At 38.4% G+C, this 16975-nt stretch overlaps 1 protein-coding gene across 5 annotated transcripts in view; it reads left to right on the top strand.

Annotated features, from left to right (window-relative positions):
* Window positions 1–16975, top strand: part of LOC127661260 (leucine zipper protein 2) — a 207122-nt gene that overhangs the window by 106631 nt on the left and 83516 nt on the right. For 4 of the 5 annotated variants that reach the window (XM_052151887.1, XM_052151886.1, XM_052151885.1 and 1 more), the window contains exon 3: window positions 15300–15370. The exons of the other annotated variant lie outside the window; for it this stretch is intronic. In XM_052151887.1, the coding sequence (XP_052007847.1) occupies window positions 15300–15370 (71 nt within the window). The remainder of the gene's footprint in view (window positions 1–15299; window positions 15371–16975) is intronic. 5 annotated transcript variants of the gene reach the window in all.

The raw sequence follows: 16975 nt of genomic DNA, 5'->3' as shown, positions 1-16975 counted from the left end.
GAATAGGCATCTAAAGTCAGATTGTCAGATTCATCAGCCAATCAGATTGATTTATTTGTTCCTTCGGGTGTGGTCTTTAGGACATGTTCCAGTCCACTTGCCTTCTGGCTCACTTTGAGTGACGCAATCATGCTTTAAGTGACGTAAATAATTTGAAATCGAAAAGCACAAGATCTTGCTGACGAATCTGTCATCACTGCTGGTATTGTCATTGAGAAAGTGATCCTTATGGATTAATTAATTAAACAGGAAAGGAGGGCTGCTTTTCACTTCAAGTAAATTGGTGAGTGTTTATGCATTGTTGTAGCAACATCAGAAGTTTTCTAAGTGTAAATTAGGCTGCTTGAGCATTCAGTGTCAGATCATGTTTTGAAAAGTAACGGTGTACACTGACAAAACAATTTATTGCACGGGCCAGGGCTGTATTTTTACAGATTTATTGTACGTCTATTTTAAACTTAGATAATTTGAGGCAGAAAATTACAATACAAAAATAATTAAGGATCTTACAATACACCCAGCTTTCACCTAAATGTATGTTATTTTTGTATGAATTTTGTTTTATTTTTTGGTTGCTAAATGCATATTCAGTTATTATGCACTAAACACTATTATGCACGTAATTTGTTAGTTTTCACTGCAAAACAATGCATCCCCAATGCAGCATTTTAGAAAAGAAGCAGGAAATTCAGCCATTTTGTAATTCCAGCTAGCAAATTTACGTGACCATTTCCTTAAATACACCATCATTTGATGACCAAACTTTAGTTGTGGCAATGTATTTGATTACGTTGTGACAACTGGAAAAGTGAAATTCCTAGCCAAAATGTATCTTTGGACCATTGCCAGTACATCATTACGACATTGTGGCAACATTGAAGAACAATAGTTGGTTTCCAGTTGGTAATCTTTACTTTTAATGATTATTCTATAGGTGGACACACAGTAGTCTAACCTAATTTATGTCCTTATTTTCCCAACAAATTTAAAGGTGTAACACTTGGGAAAGTAGAAAGCGGGGACTGGCTTTACAAACAAATAAACATTTTAATAACACTGTTCAGCATCCAAAGAAAAAGAAGCACTGCTTTTCAGCCAGCTGCATCAAATCTTTATAACATTCAGACACATGGACAAGCTTTGTACATCTCTCTCCCATCTGGCGCTTAGTGATGGGTCGTTCATGAACAAATCGTTCATTTTGAACAAATCTTTTATATGACTCAGAAGAACGAGTAGTCTCAGAGTGATTCGATAATTTTGTGTTGGCTGCTCTGTTCGTTTGTTACATGAAAACCGCATAGGTGCTGTACAGGAAACAGAAATGATTAGCTCACCTCTCAAGTCTTTTGGTCCGAGTCATTCCTTCTTTTGTCACGTGACAGCTGTATACAGATTCCAGAGGTGAACTAATCTTTCTGTTTCTCATAATTTGTCCTTGGCTCTATTATAATTTTTTCCTTTTTGGGACTATAATCAATATGGCTAAATGACTTCTGTGCTCATTAAACTCTACCTAGACCAATTTAACACCTAATGCATTGAATTACATTTGTTAATTTAAAGCAATTTTAGGGATATATAAAAATGGTATATGACTTCATTACAATATAATCTTCAGATCTACATATTTTTGTAATAAATAATTATATGAAATTATAGCTAAAATTAATCAGTTAGCAATAAAACAAAAAATAATTAATAAAAAAAACAATTATATATACATATATGTGTGTGTTTATATATATATATATATACACAACAGTATATATATATACTGTTGTGTGCGTGTGAGAGATTTATATGGCAGACCTCTGAATGTCCTATGGAGGGAGCGGGAGCCAGGTGAACAATCCACATAAGATTTTAATGCCATACTTTTTAGTGTACATCAAATAATAAACATGCTTTTCTGCTCAATAAACAAACACATTCAACAACACTCAACAGCCTTGCTTTTCAGCAGTCACTGTGGCACAGTCACACACAGCTCAGTGCGTCTGTCTCTCCCCGTCTGCTGCTGTCTTCTCTCCTTAAATATTCCTGCTACTCCTCCCTGGAATGCGAGACTGGTGTACAAAAAGGTGGAAATCGTTTGCCACTTATCTTTCTGGCCTCGCTCTGCCCTGACACCTCTCGGCCATGCTCTGCTTGCAACAATAAAGACAGATAGATAGTAGAGGTGTGACACTTCAAATTTCTCTTGGTTCTGTTTGTATCACAGAACACTGTTAGGGTCACTGTTTTGGTATGGTTTGGTATTTGTTATGTATAGAAAAATAAATATTACTGCCAAACCCAAAATAAATATATTATATTTGGTAACGGACACTTCCAAGAGATTTGCCCTCACTACAAATCACTATGGTTTTACAGCAGTAAATAGTATTTGTAGTAAAATCATAGTAACCACAAAATAAACTGAATAACATTTATCCACTTCATCAACTTGCCTGGCACACCAACAATTTCAGACACCTTTGTCCATGCATCGTTTTTTTATTTTATTTATATCCCTGCCAGGTGAGTTGATGAAGTAGATATTATGGTTTATATAATATTATAATAATATAATAATATATTAAAATATTTCATGAAGATATACGCTACTTGTGATATGTCATCTAAAAGATACCGGTCGACATGTCTGGATGTTTTGTGGCCCCTTTAAATATAGTTCACAAAACCAAGCATTCTCAACGAACGTTGCCGCCTATTTCAAATACATCAGAGCGTCCACGAATATTCGATAGCGTTGTTGGCAGGGCAGCCAGGGCGAATTTTGAGGCTCTCGCCGCCTCTGGTCTGAACGCACGGTAACAGGAACCGAAATCAGAGCACTTCTGTTACTCTAAGCATGAGAGGGAGTTGTGGAGCACAGAACCGCTCTGAAAACACTGTAACAATGCTCTAACTTAAAGGTGGGGTATGTGATTTGCAAAACGGCCGGCAGATTTTGAAAATACACAACTCATAAGGTCCTACCTTCTCTCCTCCAACGCTGGCCCTGACTCCACCCATTCGAAAAACATGGACGCGCAATCATGCACGAGCGAAAACTCAGATGCGCGAGAGCGAGCCAGGCTAGCATAGGTTGGAGTTTCTGCATGACGTCACCATTTACCTGCTAAGACCGTCAACATGGCACAACATTCAGCGTTAAGTTGCACCAGATATTATTAACATTCAACAGTCACATAAATCATTAGTATTGTTAGAAAATTGATGTTTTTGAAATGTAAATATATATTGTATAAATATAAAATATATAAAAATATATAAAAATATATTGGACGTCCTGGTTGTCACCGAAGTTTATGGCTAAATATAGGGCTGACCGATATAACGTTATCAGATGAGATTGTTATGCGCATCTCGTCAGTAAAGCACATAACATAAAGTGCATTCATTGATTAGTAAATCGCCATCAGCTGCTTTCAGATGGAGCGGTATACTACACAGATCCGTAGTTCACTAACAAGCTGGGCCGTGATAATGAAGGGTAAATTGCCCAGCTTGTCAGTGATGAACTACAGCTCTGTGTAGTAAATGCTTTCCATCTGAAAGCAGCTGATGACGAACGGGACACGCAGCCAGGGTGGTGGGAAGAGGGGGCATGGTACGACCGTTTGATTGACACATTTTCTGTCCAATGATTCTAGATGGTCTTGAAAATGATCGGCTGGAGTTTTTCGAGTCCTGCCCGTTCCACAGATGATTAAATTGCTTAATTTTCATTTCAGTGCTTCTAATTTACAGCCAGTAAGTGGGTTAGGAATAGGATTTCAAGTTATTTTGAAAAAATGGTCAAAAAAGAAAATCACATACCCCACCTTTAATATAGACTGGACAGAACAGCGCAAATACATTTTGAAGGGAGCAGACTATTCATTTATTTTATTAAATCGCAGCCCTTTGCAATTTAATAATCACACAAGGTCATACCGTGGTTTCAATTTAATTTCGATTAATTGTGCATCACTAATTGAAATCTTCCACTGTGGATGCTGTGCTTTTATCTCCACGATGCTCTGTAAGAGACTGTTCTTCTGGCTGTAGCCATGTTAAGACTAGGAGGCTGTCTTTATTTTCATTAGTCTAACTGTTGGAATCTATTGGAAATAAGAATGGCCATGTTCTTGGGTGTAGCCTTGATTTTTGAGGAAAGGTAAGATAACTTGAATGTTTTTTTTAATTTTGTTTTATTTGTTTACATTGTATAGCCTGTTCTTTCATTTTTTCAGCACGCCATTGTGAGCAGTAGAGCAGCCTGCCACAGCTTGTCAAAAATGCCTTTTTACCATGGTAGTGATAATAAACATTTAAATTAACATTGTGTGATATGCTTGAAGAGTTTTATATCTATGTCTATGTATATTTTATTGTAGGTAAGTCAAGTGTTGATTTGAGAGGCTAAATTGATCAAACGTGATCAGCACACTGTAGGCTGCTGGCCGCTTGATCATCATTTTAAAAAACTAAAACTTGAATTTAAAAAACAATAAACGCTCCAAACTTTTTTCAAAATTAACTTAATAAAGAAACAAAAAGAAATATAACTACTTTGCCTGTGTAATAAAAAAATTAAAAAAAGATAGAAACACAGGCTCCATTCAGACTCGGGCCAAGAATTCTGATAAGCTGTCAGACAAGGGCAGGGCTAGGGCCTGGGCATCTCAGACCAGGGCCAGGCTAGGGCCTAGATTTGAGGCCCATGCAGGGCTTTACTGTGCACACAGTGCTCTATAGGGCTGAAAAGATTAGTCGACATTATCGAGAACGTCTGCAATAAAAAATTGTCTATAAAATTTTTGTTGTCTAATAGTCGTTTGATCTCATTTAACGTAACATGGGACTACATTTTCCAAACAGCTTCAGGTGATGTAGATTGCAAATCATGAGGGAATTATATAAAAAAACAAATAAGTAAATTCAGATGCACTGTCGTTCTGGAATAAGTGCAGCCGGAGCTCTTTGAAAGGAAACACCTTGGTGTTACATATATTATGATTCAATAAGTCGTGAGCCATAGTGTTGTTATCTAGCTGCATTAAGCGCAGGCCCGAATTAAGAATTCAGAGGCCCCTGGGCACAGTGTCTTGTAGGGCCCCCCACCCCACCCACACAATCAAGCTTTTGTATTTTTGGATACTATTTGCTGGTAACACCTATAGCGAGCAACTAGCTGGCATATGCAAGCACATAGTGCCTCACCTTTACCAATCCAGTTATATGAATCAAATTCTTCCATAATTAACACACAAACACGTACACACACCCATTAATGTAGCTTTCCTGTCTGTCTCTCTCTTCCTCTCCTGTCCTCTACTCCTCGGCTCTACAGGGGCTGCCGCTCTTTGTCTCTCTCCCCCTCTCCTCTTCCTGTGATGAAAAGGATGCAAACAGTATAGGTCATCTTAACTCAACCTTTTTACTCTTCTTTATACTCTCTCTTCTTTATACTAAAAAAATTACTTGTTTGATGATTGAATGATAGTAAACTGGTAGTAGATACATTACAAGATGCTGTAAGTATTATGGTATAATATTGGTTGCTTACAATACAAATTACAATTGCTGGTGTATGACCTGTCCAACTACTGACAAATGTACTACATGTAAGTTGCTTTGGATAAAAGCATCTGCCAAATGCCCTAAATGTAAATGTAAATCAAATGTAAAATAAAGCAGCTTGTTTTTGTTTTTTTTGATAATACTATATTTCATGTAAGTTGTTCTCTCTCTCTCTCTCTCTCTCTCTCTCTCTCTCTCTCTCTCTCTCTCTCTCTCTCTCACACACACACACACACACACACACACACACACACACACACACACACACACACACACATGTTGTGTTTCCATGTTTTATGGGGACTTTCCATAGACATAATGGTTTTTATACTGTACAAACTTTATATTCTATCCCCTAAACCTAACCCTACCCCTAAACCTAACCCTCACAGAAAACTTTCTGCATTTTTACATTTTCAAAAAACATAATTTAGTATGATTTATAAGCTGTTTTCCTCATGGGGACCGACAAAATGTCCCCACAAGGTCAAACATTTCGGGTTTTACTATCCTTATGGGGACATTTGGTCCCCACAAAGTGATAAATACACACTCACACATACACACACACACACACACACACACACACACACACACACACAATACCTCCTCCTCTCCTCAGGGTCTGTCTGTCTGTCTCATGCTCTCCTCCTCTCCTCAGGGGCTGTCTGTCTATCTGTCTGTCTTTCTCCTCCTCTCCTCAGGGGCTGTCTGTCTCATCCTCTCCTCCTCTCCTCAGGGGCTGTCTGTCTCATCCTCTCCTCCTCTCCTCAGGGGCTGTCTGTCTGTCTCATGCTCTCCTCCTCTCCTCAGGGGCTGTCTGTCTGTCTGTCTGTCTTTCTCCTGCTCTCCTCAGGGGCTGTCTGTCTCATCCTCTCCTCCTCTCCTCAGGGTCTGTCTGTCTGTCTGTCTTTCTTTCTCCTCCTCTCCTCACTTTTTTGTCTGTCTGTCTGTCTTTCTCCTCCTCTCCTCACTTTTTTGTCTGTCTGTCTGTCTCTCCTCCTCTCCTCTCTCCGGCTGCCCTTAAAAAGACTTCTTCCTGGATTTCCTGTTAGCAAACTCAGTTACAATGTCATCAAAGTCCATGACCAGCTGAGATTCAATGGCCATCAGTGACAGTGCACTGAGGCGCTTTTGTGTTTGTGTTGTTCTAAGTTCATTTTTTAAGGTGAAAAAAAGAGGAAGAAAAATAACTTATCTCGTTATTTCAATATAATAATAAGTCGTTATTTCGACATAATAAGGGGACATTCTAATATGCATAAAGCCACATTTAGCTTTCTTATAATGTTTTATATGGGAGGAAAATACTTAATGTGAAATTAAACGCGTTACGTTCATATTCTGGACTCATCTGATTTTTTGTAGTAGGCTATACATAGGCTACTTTATTATGATTTTAGTATCATAATGATTAATAATACTAATTTAATAGATCAGATGCACGCACAATTATCCATGAACTTGATAAATGTTGCAGATATGTTCTTCTAGGATAGCCTGTGCCTACTATCCACAAACAAATTGCTTTCAACTTATGTGTGCAAAATTCAGAATTCAACGAATGTGCAGCAATTTATACAAATAGAGACATTTTTGTGAATAAAATGTTGTATTTTGTATTAGTGATCATAATTTGCGCATGCAACAAAGAGGATGTAGCAGGTGACCCGTGCATTTATTGACGTCTTTTCTGAGTCGATCTCATTTGAGTGTATTCGGCAATGCTTATAACGTGTAATTAAACACGTTGAGTTTATATTCTGGGCTCATCAGATTTTTTTACATAGTATTATTAGTATGATTTTTACTGTCTGTTAATAACACTGTCCGTCTCTTTATGTTAAGGTTTGTATTCATTTCGATATGCCAGAGGGCAGAATAAGACAGGGAATTAAAGAATGCATTGTAGTTATGTTGACCTACTGTTTTCATAACACTGGATATTCTGCTAATTCATACTTTTCTAAAACGTTGCATAATGGCAATTAACTTATTTAGCAATTACACTAGTGCTAGTTTTGTTGCCAGTGTTGCTCAAATGCACGCGTACGTGTCACCACCAGCAGTAAGTACCTGCATGTGTTGGGAAAAGGGAGAAGAGCGAGTTCGGCAAAAGGCGGATTCGAACTCTGGCCGAACGCGTCAAAAGCTACCATCACGCACCTCACGTGTGTTACATTTAGCACCTTGCTAAAAAGACAGGCACCGGGCCGGCACGTAGTGCAAATATACGCTCCGTTTTCGGAAATGAAAAAAAAAAAAATATTCCCCTCGCTTGGGCCCCAAGTGCGCATGGGCCCCTGGGCCCGTGCCCATAATGCCCATTGGGTAATCCGGGCCTGATTAAGCGTGTGTGCTCGAGGGACGAGCGTCCCCGTGACAGAATGTTAATATATCAAAATAATCATTAGTTGCAGCCCTAGTGCTTTAAATATTCCCAGGTGATGTCAACGTAAATAAATAATCAAACATCAATGTATTACCAGTATACGGCACTCGCATCAAGAAATATCTGCAAACAGTGCCTGTTTTGTAAAGGTGACCATCGCTGTTTTGATTGACCACAAAATGAGTTCCCAGACAGGACACATGAATGACGAGGGGCTTCTATCTTGCTTCTTGTTTTCTCATCTCGCCATTTTCAACTTCATACTAATGCATGCAGAACTGTGAATCATTAACTGATTTAATCAACGTACAGTTAATAGGACAACTTCTCCCTGTAGAAAGTTAACCCACGTGAAACACAGGCGAAGTGTGTCCATCTACAGAGCCATACAGGTGCATTAGCAGATGTTACAACTGCGCATGTCTTTTTGGTGCTTTATTATCTTTTCCAGAGTGTATGATCCAGATGCGTTATTAAACTAGAGATGAACCACGGAGAAAATGCTTACCAAACCGTGGGTGGCGAACTATGTGGTTTGTTTTTTTACAGAGAACTGTTACACCCCTGATAGATAGATAGATAGATAGATAGATAGATAGATAGATAGATAGATAGATAGATAGATAGATAGATAGATTCACATTTATATTATTTATGAATGTATTTTAACAAATATCATCAAACATAATTACATACATAAACACTCATCCTGTATAATAAACTTGGCTTAATGTTAGTGGACATTTCATGTGAATAAAGCTGATAAATCACTTTTTCAAAAATATGAACAGAATTTAAACTGCAAGGTAATTATGTTACTTAACCAATCAGATGTGGTTGTTGCATATTCATTAGTGGACCCTCCCAAGGAAATGCATGCTGTTCTTCAATTATTGGATTGGATCATAAGCAGAGAACAGGAAACATCAGTACTGTTGTTTCCTGTTCTCCTCTCACATGTCGCTTGTTTTAAAAATGCACTCTTAACCTTTTTAAATGTTTTCACTGTAATGTTCTAATTACCAAAATAGATTTCAGAAGATGAAAGTTGAGTATTTAAGCTTTAATTTTATTTTAATAACTTTAGTTTGTGAATATTGATGGAGTTTTTGATATAAAACAAAGCTAAGTTTATAGCCACATTCAAATGGCCCACTTGTTGGCCAGTGACAGTTAACAGGTTTAAATCGGCATGTAACACTTCCTTTATAGTACCCCCATTTACACCTACAGTAACAAAATGAGTACATTGCATCCGGAAAGTATTCACAGCGCTTCACTTTTTCCACATTTTGTTATGTTACAGCCTTATTCCAAAATAGATTAAATTAATTTTTTTTCCTCAAAATTCTGCAAACAATGCCTCATAATAACAACGTGAAAGAAGTTTGTTTGAAATCTTTGCAAATTTATTACAAATACAAAATGAAAAATAAGTTCATAAGTAAACAGCCTTTGCCATGACACTCAAAATTGAGCTCAGGTGCATCCTGTCTCCACTGATCATCCTTGAGATGTTTCTACAACTTGATTGGAGTCCACCTGTGGAAAATTCAGTTGATTGGACATGATTTGGAAAGGCACACACCTGTCTATATGTGGCAGTTTGTATTTGTTTTAGGTTAAGTCCAACTACGCCACCCGGAACTAACCCGGGAACCCACAAATCATTCAGGTACACAAAGCACACAGATACATTGTGGCTGAGTCAGATAACAGACACCGATGATAGTATAAAACAATTTATTCAAGAAAACACCATTTAATAAAATACAACACGATCTTTAGTAATAAATCCTAAAATAGATCAAACCTCACATTCACATACACATATATCCTATCACTTCAAACCTGGGGAATTCGTCTTGCCTATCAGCTGGACACAGTAACCACTCGTGCTCTCTCACAACACTCCACGCATTGTGAACACTGCAGACTGTCAGTCAGACCACCACCACACCCAAAAGACTTCAGGAACCACAGGTACCCCAGATTCTGAAGGGAAAAGACAAGAACAATCAATATAACAATAAACAAAAAAAACACACATATACTTTCCACATAAACTCAATCAATGAAGCGTATAAATCACACACAGCCACAAGGCCTATCTTTCTCTCAACAGCAACACCAGCTAACCTGCTGATGTTCGTAGACCGTGATCAGCACAATGGGCGATAATGGGTCATTCCCTTACTACTTGACGACAAAATGAACCCAAAATCACAAACAGAAAATCAATGTAACACAAAAGAACAGAAAATACAAAACCCAAACCAAACCAAACACTACTATAGCATACAAGTATCAGGATGACACACATAGACCTTCGTCCTGCAAGATTACCCCCGTCCTCAGTCCATCAGTCGAGGAACACTGTCCCAGCACCAATTTAGATGTATCCTGGCAGGCTGCACGCCCGAAGCGTGTCTTGATCCGCTTGGGAGTCGTCCTCCACCAAATGGAGACCGGCACACTGTCGAGTTAGAATTAGCATACAGTTTCACATAAAGAATGCACAGTTCGAACAAGAGATGGAAGGGTGAGCAAACACGGCGACTGGTAAGTGAGACACCATCTAATCCGTCCGGAGTCACCGTTGTCCCACGCAGATACGGATTACGAAAAGTAGCACGAGCCGACAGCGTCCTCAAAGCCTCTCAAAAGTGTGCTAAGCCTGCTACAACACCTCCACGCCTTGTACCACTGCGTTAGAATATCACATTAGTTTTAGGAGGCAATCGTCTCGTTTAGCTTAGGCATAAGAAAAATGCGTCACATACCTGCGTTAAATAACTCACGCTGCGCAGTGCACTCGAAGACGTGTTAATAAACAGCTCGCTATAAGCGTTCACTCCACGTGTCTTCCGTCCTCCTCAGCCACACTGCAAGTTAAGCGAGTCCCAAATTATCCTCCTTGACCCAAACATTCATGATGCACTTGCCATCAAAAGCCCTTACCTCCTGAACCTAAACCGGCGCCCCAACAAATTACGTCATTTCCCGAACCCAGGAATACCACGCTTGCCTAGATGTCCGTCACACCTATTTTATATGTTCACGGAACACCATATTTGGGAATTAACCCTATAATGGTCCCAATGAGCACAGTGGCCTCCATCATCCATAAATGGAAGAAGTTTGGAACCACCAGGACTCTTCCTAGAGCTGGCCGCCCGGCCAAACTGAGCAATTGGGGGAGAAGGGCCTTAGTCAGGGAGGTGACCAAGAACCCGATGGTCACTCTGACAGAGCTCCAGCGTTTCTCCCTGGAGAGAGGAGAACCTTCCAGAAGAACAACCATCTCTGCAGCACTCCACAAATCAGGCCTGTATGGTAGAGTGGCCAGACGGAACACTCCTCAGTATAAGGCACATGACAGCCCGCCTGGAGTTTGCCAAAAGGCACCTGAAGGACTCTCAGACCATAAGAAACAAAATTCTCTGGTCTGATGAAACAAAGATTGAACTCTTTGGCCCGAATGGCAAGCGTCATGTCTGGAGGAACCAGGCACCACTCATCACCTGGCCAATACCATCCCTACAGTGAAGCATGGTGGTGGCAGCATCATGCTGTGGGGAATATTTTTCAGCGGCAGGAACTGGGAGACTAGACAGGATCGAGGGAAAGATGAATGCAGCAATGTACAGAGACATCTTTGATGAAAACCTGCTCCAGAGTGCTCTGAACCTCAGACTGGGGTGAAGTTTCATCTTCCAACAGGACAACGAACCTAAGCAAACAGCCAAGATAACAAAGGAGTGGCTACGGGACAACTCTGTGAATGTCCTTGAGTGGCCCAGCCAGAGCCCATACTTGAACCCGATTGAACATCTCTGGAGAGATCTGAAAATGACTGTGCACCGACTCTCCCCATCCAACCTGATGGAGCTTGAGAGGTCCTGCAAAGAAGAATGGGAGAAACTGCCCAAAAATAGGTGTGCCAAGCTTGTAGCATCATACATAAAAAGTACATAATTATTTACAAGTGATTCGTTTTTTTATTTTTAATAAAATTGCAAAGATTTCAAACAAACTTATTTCATGTTGTCATTATGAGGTATTGTTTGTAGAATTGAGGAAAATATTTAATTTAATCAATTTAGGAATAAGGCTGTAACATAACAAAATGTGGAACAAGTGAAGCGTTGTGAATACTTTCTGGATGCACTGTATATATTTAGTTCTTATCAAGCTGAAAAAAAAAAAAAAAAAGCTCCGCCCAACAGTAAGTCATCCATTTAGGATTTTTTGAATATTGCCTTTTCTGAACTTTTAAATACTCCCCCTAGGTGATTCATGAGACTGTCACCACATTTAGACAACATTATGCCACGATATTAAAGATGCTAAATTGTGAACAGATATTGAAATATCGAACGGAGTTGCCATAGCAAGGCTTTTAATTAAATTAATGGCAAAAAATGGGAAACAGCAATGTCTCACATCTTCTGTGTGCAATGTGTGATTTAGATCATAATTGAGATGTATATTGGGGACTAATGCCATGGATTTGACCATTTTGGGTTACAGACATTGTGCCACCACCGGGCAGCAGGAAGCGTGGCTCTTAAAAGAGACTTACATTTAAGTTGCTTCAAAATTGTCTAGGATAATGTCAAATGCCTAATACATGTGTCCACCTTGCATTTTTTTCCGAAAGCCAACAATTTATAATAATAATTATTATGTTCAATGTTTTTTGTACATTTGGGGTACTTAACATGCATGAAAACTCTTGAAAGTTTGCACACACATCAGAGTGTTCAGCAATTGGTGCTGTGCAAAGTTGGGTTGTGCCCTGTAGCACTCCCTTGAACATTTGAATATAAAGGGGTCTGTAGCACCCCTATTTTCACATAGTCACCAAAATTGGCAAATATATAGTTCCCATCAAGCCAAACAACTTTCATACTCATAGTCATTAGCTCCACCCAACAGGAATTCTGCCATTTTGGCTTTTCTGAAAATCACAGGCTGAACTTTTAAATACTCCTAAATGGATGACCACATCTGTGCAACATCATGCAAAGACATTGTAGATTCTAAAATGCAAACTGATTTTTTATATTTTGATCTGTGTTGCCATGGCGAAACAATACATTTATGGCAAAAAATGGAAAACAGGAAGTGCCTTATATCTTCTGTGTGCATTGTATAATTTTTTTGAAAATTCAGCTGTATGTTTGGTAATGGGGACTGATCACATCAATGTGGCTATTATGGGTCACGTCATAGCACTACTAACCTCTTGTGTTTACTTGAATTGCTTCAAAATTCTTTAGAATAATGTCAAGACACTGCTGATGAAAAATTTTAAACTAATATTTGATATCTTATACTGTTGCCATGGCAACACATACATTTTTATGATTCTTTCCTTCATTTTTTGGGGTATTTTTGAGGCACTTGGCATGCTTAAAATTTTTATGAAATTTTCATCGACCATTAGGGCTGGGCAAAAGTTGCAGGGGGCTCTGTAGCACCCCCTTTAAAATGGGTGTGCAAGACGACCACTGTAGCACCCCCATTTTCGCCTACAATCACCAAAATTGGTACATATATAGTTCCCATATATATATAGGGCTAATCTCATGGATTTTACTATTTTAGTTCACGGTCATAGCGCCACCACCTGGCAGCAGGAAGTGTGGCTCTGACAACAGACTTTAAAATAGTCCTCTTTTATTTAACCAAATTGTTTCAATTTGTTTTTAGAATAATGTCAAATGCCAAATGTATGTGTCCACATTGCATTGTTTTCCAAAAGCCATCGGGTGGAAATGGACCAGTTGTGCTTGAGCATCATCGCTTCTTGCAGCTATATTTGCAGTTCGTTATTTAAAGAAAACATTGAAATGTTCACTGTATTAAAGGTGTTTATTTGTCATAAGATGGCATTGTGTGAGGAACAGGGTGAAAAAAGTATTTTGATTTATTATTTATCTGATAATCTGCCATTATTCGTGACTTTTGTGAAAATTAATAAAGGTCATTATTTTTGTAGTGCCTTTATTCATTTCAACAGGAAACTGTCGCAACACAAAACATATGTACAAGCCATGTAAAAATGATTTAGCAGAAATGTTGGTATAGTAATGTGATTCTGTGTGACCAGGTTGCAAATTATTTAAATATATAAATCTTTATACTCTACAGCACAGTAAACGAATACTTTACGAATTCCTTATACCATATAAGAAATATTTAATGGCAGTTAATCTCAACTAATAATTTTAGTTAATTTTTTAAAGAACACTAAATAATATGTGTAATTTCTGGGTTCACTCACAGCGAAATATACATTTATATAATGCCACTTGCCAGAGGCAGATTTATGCGATAGTGTTTTACTTGCCTCATTTGCACAACAAACAGAATCTATATTTCTCAAACTGCATAAAAAAATTATTATAAAAAAATTCCCCACACAATATGACCATTATCTTTAATGTGTAAAGATGTCTTTCCTTCTGGCCTGCCGTGATCTGGTGATGTTCGCATTAGTTCGAATGATTATGTTTCATCATCATTCGTGGGTAAAATTTCAATCGTTGAGCTTTGGTGATAATTAAAGTTCATCTTACAAAGAATGCAAATGACTTTTCTTAAACATCTCATCTGGGTTTGATTTATAAATACTTTTACTGGCATGTTCCCCTAGGGACTTTTGTCTGTGTGTGTGTGTTGGTGAGTGTGAACACAAACGCTTGCAATGCGGCTCCCATTAGTTTGAGATTAGAAATCACACAGAACAGATGAAACAGTTTTAATTGTAAAATTAAATTAATGGGTTAATTAACAATGTAAAACAAATCTAATTAATCGCATACAAAAATGTGTACAAAATGACAACCGCGATATTTACATATTTTATGACCATTCATTATGGAGAATTTTAATCCACATAAACATCTAAATTTTTCAAAGTAAAAAGGAAGTATCTAGAAATAATCTGAATGAGAAAGGTTAAATATCCCTTTCCTATCCTTTCAAGGTTTTGTATTCCATTACTCATGTTTATAAGTATGCTGATTGAAGAAAATGGAAATTAGGCTGTAATGAGAATTTGTCCGATTTCCTCTGTGATCTCACTGATGTTACTCAGAGGAAGGAATCAGACCCCCTCTTAGCAGCTTTTTTTTCATGACTTTTTCCCAGGCTTACAGAAATAAATCAGCTTTATAGAAGGTGGTTATACCTTTAAAAAATAAAGTCTGACAGTGTCAGCTACATCTGTCATGTCAAATCCAAAGATAAACAACTCATACACTCACACACATATACAATATCATAAAGCATACATTCCACCCTTTCTTTTCTTTCTCGACAGTCTATAAAGAATAATGACGCCGTGCCCAAAAAGGATGTGCAGAGAATCTTGGAGCTTAGTCACAAGCAAAGGTAAACCAAGTTTTTCTACTTTATACCACTGTATAATGTTCCTGTTCTTTCAACTTCTCAGCTCCTCCCACCAATTTAGCCAGCATTTCATTAACGCTTAGCCATTTATTTCAGCCATTGTATGAGGGACTTACTCATATTGATGTAATTCTAAGAAAAAATGGGATTTAGAAGTGTTACCATCAGACCACGATTAGCAGGCTCCCAATGATGTTAGATAAATTGCACATTTAGACATCTGCATCAAAATACTGCATCGATATCCACATTTTTAATTACAATTTTTACAATAATAAATTTGGGAAACACTACTGTATGAGAAATCTAAACATTTGTCAGGTGAATGAACACTCAATTGTTTATATTTAACCATCTTATTGAAAGATATAATCCCTGAGAGATATTACTGAAATAATTGTTGTAAGATATCACACCTGTCTCTGTGACAGCTCTAGACTCTGTAAACAGCAAACAAAAATGTGTAAATATGTATGTTGATATAAGAAATTAAAATGAGTCAATGATGCTTTCTACCTGTCAATCATTTTGCACATTCTCATAGTGTTGTAGTTGAAGCGAATTATTGAGACTTTATGCCTTTTTTAAGCCATGTTGTTCATAACAGTTGTCAGTTGATGGTTTTTAACAACCATTTCTACATAATGTTGTTCTCAATAAAGCAAATTTTTGTAATGTTTTGTCTGAAGAGCATTGATTTCACCACTAGATGGTGTTATTTCAAACCAGATTACTTCTCCTTTGTTAAATGGTTGTAATGTTCTAACCTGTGTTGAATTGCTCTTAATGATAAGCCCTATTTAAGGCCTCAATGCCTTTTTGTTAAAAAAAGAAATTTTGGGGGTTTGAGATTTTTCCTCCAGTGGTGGAGTGGTCAGCATCAAGGACACACACACCATAGACCTGAGTTCAATCCCCAACTGGATCGTAACAGTAGGACTCAACCATGGATACAAGCTCAGCAGAGGAAGCTCAGCCATTGTCCAATGTTAGCCACTGTTTCAAGCCAGGCAGCCACCATGGAACGACATGAACAAGTCCTTGCACAACAGGAAGTTGCTGTATCAAAACTGGGTCAAGCTATCTCAGAGATCTTACTGCACCTTCAAACTCTTTCAAACCCAGAGCAGAATTCTGAACCTCAAACCAGGCTCCACCAGCATCTCCCAGCACTGCTTTCAGCTACACTGAGATTCCCCTGCCTCACCCTGAAAGGTATAATGGAAGCCCTGGGAGATGCAAAGGCTTCCTCGCCCAGTGCTCATTGAACTTTGAATTACAACCGAACAAGTTTCAAACATCATGTAACAAGGTGGCCTATGTCATTACCCTTTTATCTGGGAAAGCCCTAGCCTACGCCACTGCACTGTGGGAGAAGTCTCCACAACCAGCAGTCTGCTCTGTTTACAGTCAGTTTATTGACTAGATGAGGCGGGTGTTTGAACATCCAGTAAGGGGACGTGAGGCAGCAATCCACCTCCTTCAGCTAACCCAGGGAAGTCAAAGTGACACAAAATTAGCCATGGAGTTTAAAACCCTAAGTATGGAGAGTGGCTGGAATCAGGAGGCATTGACTGTTGCTTTCAA

The sequence above is a fragment of the Xyrauchen texanus genome, chromosome 21, assembly GCF_025860055.1.
Source record: "Xyrauchen texanus isolate HMW12.3.18 chromosome 21, RBS_HiC_50CHRs, whole genome shotgun sequence".
Lineage (NCBI taxonomy): Eukaryota > Metazoa > Chordata > Actinopteri > Cypriniformes > Catostomidae > Xyrauchen > Xyrauchen texanus.
This window is presented reverse-complemented; position numbering and strand designations above follow the sequence as displayed.